The sequence below is a fragment of the Danio rerio genome, chromosome 19, assembly GCF_052040795.2.
Source record: "Danio rerio strain M-AB ecotype USA chromosome 19, GRCz13ab, whole genome shotgun sequence".
Classification (NCBI taxonomy): Eukaryota; Metazoa; Chordata; class Actinopteri; order Cypriniformes; family Danionidae; genus Danio; species Danio rerio.
In genome coordinates this window covers 43197534-43207206 of record NC_141039.2, presented here as the reverse complement: position 1 = coordinate 43207206, position 9673 = coordinate 43197534, and the positions used below count along the sequence as shown (strand labels likewise).

General features: G+C 34.1%; 1 protein-coding gene across 1 annotated transcript; it reads left to right on the top strand.

Moving 5' to 3' along the window:
* The first annotated feature begins 3380 nt into the window (after positions 1-3380).
* On the top strand, positions 3381-9629 carry bet1 (Bet1 golgi vesicular membrane trafficking protein). The gene is given in 4 exon segments (NM_001002046.1): positions 3381-3525; positions 6173-6282; positions 6388-6444; positions 9179-9629. Coding segments are annotated over 4 exon segments (342 nt in total). The 5' UTR covers positions 3381-3506; the 3' UTR covers positions 9335-9629.
* Positions 9630-9673: the final 44 nt, after the last annotated feature.

Below are 9673 nucleotides of genomic sequence, written 5' to 3'. Positions count from 1 at the left end.
GCTCACAGCAAGAATGTCGCTGGTTTGAGCCTTGGCTGGATTAGTTGGCATTTCTGTGTGGAGTTTGCATGTTCTCCCCAAGTTGTTGTGTGTTTCTTCCGGGTGCTACGGTTTTCCCCAAAGACCAAAGACATGTGCTGTTGGTGAATTGTATAGAATAAAACACGAAATACAGTTTCACCACAGACACGACAACCTGATTACGATACGAATGAAACAGTTTGATTCATACTCGTAATCAGGTCTTTGCGTCCGTGGTGAAACTGTATTTCGTGTTTGTAAAGTACACCCATCGTACATTTATCAGTCATATACAAACAGACAAAGAAAATGTTGTATCTGTGTCTGTTCTAATCGCAGATTTTGTATTTGTACCCTTGTAAATGTACGAGTACGTTCTGTTTTCCTTTACGCTGTTATAATTACAGATGCGTGAATTTTAATTATGCACGAAATATTTATGACAGCGATTTTATTCTATAAATTGGGTAAGCTAAATTGTACGTAGTGTATGTGTGTATGTCCTGGTCCTCCAGGATGGGGTTGAGCGTTGGGCTAACAACCGCTAACAACACACATCATAAACTAGATGTTAAGAAACCTCAATATGGTGTGGCTAAATATCAGCTTCGATATATATGGGTCTGGGAGAAAGTAAGTAACATAAAATAGTTTACATTAAAAATGTAGACTCATAAATATATATATATATATATATATATATATATATATATATATATATATATATATATATATATATATATATATATATATGGGCAATTCCACGCAAATGTCAACCTTGCCATAAAAAATTATTTAGTTTTCAGCAAAATAGACAAACCGTTTTTACATTTTTTGTGTTAGCAAGTATTTTACAGTACTGTAAAAATACTCGTGAATGTATCTGTCAGTATTTCAAACTATTATATTTAATTTGCCAAAATCACACAAGTGGCAATTTCACAGCTGTCACATCCATAACGGAAATGTGTCACATCCATAACGACACTTTTTCTTCATAAATGCAAAAATGTCAAATAAAATAAAATCAATCATTTTAATTCTATAGTGAGCCGACTCATACCTGTTTGATGAGCATTGTGTCTTTTGGGTTGTGCAGTTTAACTGTCAGAATTTCTAAATAATCTGTTGTCGACTGTAAATTCGCAAACTTTTTTTGTCACATCCATAACGCATGTTTATTTTCCTAATTTAAAATATAAAACATGTTTACATATTGATATTTTTGTGCTCCCATAACTCTGTGGTGAGCTATTTTGGAAAATATAAACAGAAGTTTCGATATAATGTCAACATATACTTTCTGTGTGAAATTATGTTTTGAGTTTTTACTGCAAATGTCACATCCATAACGCTGGAATTGCTCATATATATATATATATATATATATATATATATATATATATATATATATATATATATATATATATATATATATATATATATATATATATATATATCACAAAATGATTTCTTCATTTGCCAAATTAAATCTGCATTCAGTTGCTTTGACCAATTTTTTTGTGTGTTACTGTCTCTGCAACAGGCCACATTTATTTATTTTTAGCTTATCATATGGCTCCGTAGGCTACAACTTGGCACTACATTTCGTCACCTTAGAGTTATAAGGTTCTATCTGACATTTTTGTCAAAATTGAGTTATTCACATATTCTTATTAAATGGCAACTTATTTACATTATGGGATGTGTTTTATATGTTGTTTACTTTAAGGCTTTTTATTTAAAAAAACAAAAAAGGTGTATCTACAAAGTTGAACTCTAGCTTGGCTCTATAAGGTTCTATCTGTGAGCCAATCAGCATTTTTAATGCATGCACGAGGACCAATTAGGATTAGCTTTCTTTGTCATTTCGCCGAACTTCTCTATTGACAGCAGGAAACACCAGAAAGACAAAATCACACAAAATCAGAGTCGACTAAATAATGCCACACCACACAAAATTGAAATGTGTGTAAATGTAATGATTTAGAAGCATTTCTTGACACTGAGATTCATTCATTAATTTTCTTTTTGACTTAGTGCCTTTATTAATCTTGGGTTGCCACAGCGGAGTGAACTGCCAACTTATCCAGTATATGTTTTACACAGCGAATGCCCTTCCAGCTGCAACCCAACACTGGGAAACACCTATACACACTCAATCACACACATACACTATGGCCAATTTAAGCTTATCCAATTCACCTGTACCGCATGTCTTTGGACTTGTGGGGGAAATCAGAGCACCCAGAGGAAACCCACACAAACACGGGGAGAACATGCAAACTCCACACAAAAATGCCAACAGACCCAGCCAAGACTCGAACCAGCGACCTTCTTGATGTGAGGCAATCGTGCTACCCACTGTGCCAACGCGTCGCAAACATTGAGATGAAATGCTCAATTTTATATTGTTGAAAAAGAAATGAATATTCAAAAATTTGCATATTAAATGTAAAAAAATATTTGTGTATATATAGTCAGTGAAACACTTTTCAGTGTTTATTAAACTCATTTGCTCATAGTCTGTTTCTTTTAAAGTCTGGGTAAGTTTTTTTAAACTGTGAGGAAACCCACACTAACAATGGGGGAACATGCAAACTCATTCATTCCATTCATTTTCTTGTCGGCTTAGTCCCTTTAATAATCCGGAGTCGCCACAGCGGAATGAACCGCCAACTTATCCAGCAAGTTTTTACACAGCGGATGCCCTTCCAGCCGCAACCCATCTCTGGGAAACACCCAAACACACATTCACAAACACTCTCATACACTACGGACAATTTAGCCTACCCAATTCACCTGTACCGCATGTCTTTGGACTGTGGGGGAAACTGGAGCACCCGGAGGAAACCCACACCAACGCAGGGAGAACATGCAAACTCCACACAGAAACGCTAACTGACTCAGCCGGGACTCAAACCAGCGTCCTTCTTGCTGTGAGGCACTGAGCCACCATGTCGCTCCCATATAAGGCTTTGTACTATCAGTTATAAAAAGTAAAACAGTTCTTTGAAAGAACCTCAGAATGAAGATAAATTCAGAATTGAGAGAAAGTCTATACATTTTCTATAAAATAAATAATAGTGTCACAGATTTTTGAAAATCTGACTTGTCTTAGAGTCTGAACTGTGAGAAAGTCTACAGCTGTTTGCAATTTTTCAATTAAATTAACCCTGCAAGTCGTGTCAACTTACTTTTGAGAAATGAAGTCACAGTTTGCTGAAGAAAATGTTAGAATTATGACAAATAAAGACAAGAATTAACCGCAATACTCGCAGTAAAAACTTCAGTACCCAGAAGCCCATGTAACTTAAACGCGTATCGTTTAATCCTCTGCGGCTTCCGTAAGAGGTGTCGTGGCGCTTGTGAAGTTGGAGGGGGAAAGTACAGATTCTCTAAATATCAACATTAGCGAATATTTGTCACATTATTTTACAGACTGCAGTGATCGTATCCACGTCATATAGATTACTGGGTTGACAATGAGGCGCGCTGGTTTGGGTAAGTTTGCGTTTTTATGTGTCGTATTGCTTGAAGCTTATGCTAAGCTAAAATCTCAACTCAATTAGAAAACTTAACGTTATTGGTCACAGTTTATGACAGTAAGCAATCTCTGAATGACCAAATCATCACCCACACATTAACGTTAAATCCAGGTGTGGAGAATTAACGTTAACGTTAAATGGATAAATAACGTTTATTAACGTTCTTGCAGTAACTAGCAACTCCTATTTCTCTATTTCACCATCGTTGTTATTGAGGTGAAGTTGTTTTTATATTCGAACATTTGTTCTGTGACAGCTCCCTGTATTGTTTACCTTTATGCTAGTTTGAATATTCGGACTGAAATCACGTGTAAGTATGACTACAAAACAACACTATATAATTTACTGTGAACAATGTTTTTAATAGTCTGCTAATATAATTTCCCTATTTAGAACTTCCAAATAATACTTTTCTGAAATCATATTATTAAGGAGAAAGTTCGAATGTGTGAATTTAAAACCAGCTTTACGTCAGTGGCGTTATTTATTAATCATGTTTACATATATATTTATATCATACAGAAAAGCAACTTCTGTGTATGAACAACACGAGATACTGTAACAGCATAAATATGACACATCTAAGCTGAAATTAAAAAACCTTCTATTCGAAGTAGGGCTGGGCGATATTAAAAAAGAATTCAAACTCGTTAATTATTTTCCATATGAAGCATAACATCATATATTTCAATACAAGTTGGCAATGCTTCCAGATTTAAAATAGTACTTTAACATTGACTGAAGCCACAAAAATAAGAGTCCATTAGATCAGTAGTTCTCAAATTAGGGGTCGGGACCCCTTGAGGGGTCGCAGGACAATGAAAGGAAGGGTCGCCTGGGGATTTCCAAACATCTATTTATTTTTATTAAACCGGAATTACCATATTGTAACCTACTGAAGAGAAAAAAAGTCATTTAGAGTTACTATAAACTATATAATAACTTATAGTTACTAGTTCTATTGGATTGTGACCCCTGTAGTAATTACATAATATTAAAGACACAGCAATAGCATCGGATGCAGCAGATTGATTTTATACCTGCTTAAACTTTCTGGCCCATTTACAGCACTGAGATACATTTTAAAAAATTACACAAAGAATAAACCTGGGTGTATTGGCGTGTGTGCACCATTGCATGCAAGGTTTCTGTATTTATAACAACCTCAGATGATATTGGGGGTCGCGAGTCACTGGCATTGTCATTTTGGGGGTCGCGGGCTGAAAAGTTTGGGAACCCCTGCAATAGATGGCAGAACATTTTTTTCCAATAAATTTCCGTGGCTGAAAATTCGGTGCATCTCTAATATCAACACCCTTTTGGATTCCCATTGTTGCACATTTCTGCTGTGTGATTTGCTCTTAGATCAATATAGAGTAGAAAAGTCAAGAGATTGTCATTGTTATTGACAAAAATTTTATTGTGATTCGATATAATATTGTTTATCGGCCCAGCACTAATTTGAACAGTAAAGTATGATTGATAAAGCAAATAAAACCCATTTTAAACTTGATAAAATGAGGCACCAAGCAAATAATCTACCTTTTAATTTAAAAAAACATTCATTATTTTGCAAATTTCAACATTTTGTCTCATGTAGACAATCAAGATTTTATCCAGAGTTTTTACTTTTCGATTTTAAATAGTTTCTGATGAACATTTCAATCTTATTTGTTTAGGTTTTTCAAATTCACTTCCAACTTTAGAGAATATTTGATCAATCAAATCAGTGCATACTTGTCAATTACTCTTAAAGGGATAGTCACCCCAAACAATTTTTATATTTCACAAAAGAAGAAATTTTAAACAGAGCTAAAAACCTGTAACCATTGACTTCCATAGTATTTGTTTTTGCTACTATGGAGGTGAATGGTTACAGGTAGCATTGGCACAATACTGGAATTCGATACCAATCGGTACTGAAATTTTACAAACGTCCATTTCCTGCTTACATTTGAGCGCTGTTGAGCCCATTCTTAAACACTGTTGATTTGCTGTTGTGTTCACATGCTCAACAGAAATGACTGTGATTGGCCGTGAAGGTCATTAGTTCACCAAACTCAACACTGTTTACTGAGTGTAAACACAGATACAGGGACACAAGCATTTTAAAGTCACGTCAATCAGCTGGTTTGTCTATAACTTCACATACAAGCGATCTGCTGATGAATTGCGGCTTTTAAATGCTCCAGTGTCTGTATCTGTGTTTACACTCAGTGAACAGCAGTGAGATTGGTGAACTAATGACCTTCACTGCCAATCACAGTCATTTTTGTTGAGCATGTGAACACAATGGCAAATCAGCTGTGTTTAAGAACGTAATCAACAGTGTTTAAATCTTAGCAAGAGATGGATGCTTTTTTAAGCTTCAGTATCGATTGGTATTGAATTCCAGTATCGTGACAACACTAGCTACTAGTTTGAAACATTTAAAGGGCGAGTAAACATTGACAGATTTCATTTTGTCGTGAACCAGTTCTTTAAGGCAACATTTCAGTTTACTGTAATAAGATTTATTATTTTTAGTACTAAATACTTGATTTTAAATGTTTTTTTTTTTAAATTCCGTTGGATTTGACCTGACCTGAATGTTTCTTGTACAGGAGAAGGTGGCCCTCAAGGCAATTACGTTGCGAGCGGATACAGTGTGTATGAGGAGGAGAATGAACATCTACAGGAGGGACTGAGAGATAAAGTACACGCACTTAAACACGTGAGTGGCCTTCATATCTGATGCTCTATTTTGATTAACTACTCTGCATAACTATTCTTATTTTTGGAAAATATGTGTTTAATCTTTTAATTATGCCTTTTGCAGTTGTCTATTGACATTGGAAATGAAGTCAAGATCCACAATAAGATGTTGGGAGAAATGGTATGTGTCAGGAAGTTTTTCAATGTCTAGTAGGGGTTTCATGGTACACTAAAATGACTTTTGTTTTGAAGTTTGGTGTTTTCTGTTTAATGGGTGGAAAAATTCATAACATTGATGTTTTTACTATACAAATTGTGGCTGTGTCTTTAAATAAATTCAGTTAAAAGTACAGTTGATATTAAGGGTAAAGAAACTATAAATGTACAACTGCTATTGAGGGGAACAACTATAAACTATATATGGAGCCTTATTATTTAAGCATTGCTATATTTAAGTGTACAGTTTCCAACAGGGACCTTTATTAAATTCAGTTGCAATTAGTTTTTAGATATTGAAATCCATGCTAAAATAATTCTAAATGCAAACATGAGACTGTTTTTACAATAATTTAAATCTAATTATGAAATTGTTTCTACTCCAATTAGTAATCCAATTCCTTTGTAACGGATTCATTTAAACGTACATTATATATTAAATATGTATTGAAAAGTATAAGAATAAAGCATTTATTGTTTGAATTTTAAAGTAACAAAACAAAGCTTTTATTTGTGCATCTGAAATAGGGCTGCACAATCTTGGGAAAAATTGACAGTATTTAGTTTTTCTGCGATATATTGCGATATTGATATAATTTCACAAGATTTGTACCACAAATGTATGAGATTTTCCCATTGAGTCCTTGGAAGTGTCAGGTGCAAATAGAAAGGTGTTTCTACATGTACAGCACACACAGAAATGCACAGTGTGTTTCAAGAGGGGGACTGTGGCGTCTTAAGCCCCTGATGTATTGTCAAAAGCCCCTGATCTTTTGTTGGAATATGTTGCACTTAAATAAAAATAGGTTGTATAAAATTTATTTTGTTATCAAAGTTTTTAAAATTAGCTCATACATCACTGTGCTCCAGTTAACGCAGCTATTAAGTCATGTAATTAAATTGTCAGCTATTCTGCAGTATCTGTTTCTACCGGCAGGTGGGAGTGGCACAGTTGTCACATGGTTTTAAAAAAATCCCATCATCATCATTCATTATTTTGAGGAGCTGATGAGGTAATAATACAATTCGCAAAACTGAATAGTTGTAACTACTGATTTTTTAAATAGCTTTTTTTAATTTGTTTTCACAGTAAAAAATGTGTGTAGTTTTGGTGAAATACAATAACTAATTGATCAAATGTGCATCATATCAATGTAAATACACGCGAATTAGTCAGAAAAACGTAAATTGTACTAGCTCTCTAGATATGATATAGATATCTAGGCATATTTATCTAGATATGATATAGCCAGGCACATCTGTTTCTGTAATGGTTAAATCACAGTGAGGTAATGCATCTTATTATTTTATAGCTTCTATTTAACATGCTTTATCAGTTAGCACCGAACTTAGTTAGCACTTTACAAATCTTGAATACCAATCAGAGACAAATGGGTGTTCAGCACTGCCTACATGTGCATTATTAATTTTAAAATCATCTATCCATTTTCCTACCCTAAAAAAAAACAACAACAAAAAAAGTTTGTTCTATTGCAAACAAAAGAAAACCGAAAAACGTCAGTTTTCTTAATTTTCCTTTTTTTGCTTGAAAACAAATATGAAATGGACGGAAGATTCCCTGATTGTGCATGAAGATGCTTTGTTGTGTGTTTTAGAATAAGTATTTTAAAATGCAATATTTAATGTGTCAGACACAAAATACAAGTTTTTAAATTAAATAATAATTGAATATTAATATGACCAGTTAATGGTTAATATTCTGTTAACAAGTGGCAGTTGTCAGTTGGCAAAATTAACTGAAATGAGCATCCCTAATTTCAATGTATTATGGCTAAACTTTGCAGATCTCATCTTCTGAGCGGTGGTGTTGGATTTAGTATAATCCCATCTCAACATTGCAGATCCAGGGATGTGACAATTTCACATGCAGACATTGAATGCTGAAATTGTGCAGCTCTAAATTAAAAAGTGTTCTGTTGTAAAAAAAAAAAAAACTAAAAGATTGACATTGGGATTTAAGAATAAATATTCATGCATTCACATTAAGGCATTCTAAAGTTCCAATTGTGCTGTGGTTAAAGCAACGCTGTAATCTTTTGAAACGTAAGCATGCTAAACAAATTTACAGTATATACAGTTGAAGTCTAAACTATTAGCTCTTCTGTGAAGTTTTTTTTTTCTTTTTCAAATATTTCTTAAAAGAGGTTTAACAGCAAGGAGTTTTTCACAGTATTTCCTATAATGTTTTTTCTTCTGTAGAAAGTCTTATTTGTTTTATTTTGGCTTGAATAAAAGCAGTTTTTAATTTTTGTTTTTAAAGTCATTTTAAGGTCAGTGTTATTGGCCCCTTAATCATTATTTTTTTCTCGATTGTCTACAGAACAAACCACTGTTATACAACGACTTGCCTAATTTAACTTGTCTAATTAACCTACTGCCTTTAAATGTCACTTTAAGCTGAATACTCTGGAAAAATATCTAGTAAAATATTATGTACTGTCATCATAGCAAAGATAAAATAAATCAGTTATTAGAGATGAGTTATTAAAACTAATGTGTTTAGAAATGTGCTGGAAAATATTCTCTCTGTTGCACAGAAATTGGGGGGGGGGGTATACAGGGGATAATAATTCTGACTTCATACGTGTACTTGCATGTTAAACCCCTTTAATTAAATTTCTTTTTTAAGATAGTAGTATTGTGAATAGCTTTAATATCTGACTCGTTTTCTCCTTAAGGACTCAGACTTTGACTCGACTGGAGGTCTGCTGGGAGCCACCATGGGCCGATTGAAGCTCCTCTCCAGGGGAAGCCAGACCAAGGTGTACTGCTACATGCTGCTGTTTGCTCTGTTTGTGTTCCTCGTCCTGTATTGGGTCATCAAACTCAGGTGACCACACAACTCCTGAGATCCAGGACTTTATTACATGCCATGCTCATTTGGGGTAGAAGAGCAAAATCCTCACACTTATGATGATGGTAATGATGATAATGAGGAGGAATTAAGGGGAGCAAATGTGCTTTTCTGGCCAGTGAATTAGAAATTGAACCATTGAGTTACAATGTGCAATATGAGAGAAAAAAAAAAAACATCTGTCCCCAAAATTACAGTCTCTTCAATGGAGAAATGCTACTTATACTGGAAAAACATGCATATTTAATTCAGTAATAATTAAACATTTGTTTGTGTTATTCTTTTAAGAGAACTTCATTGCTATGAATGGGTGATGATT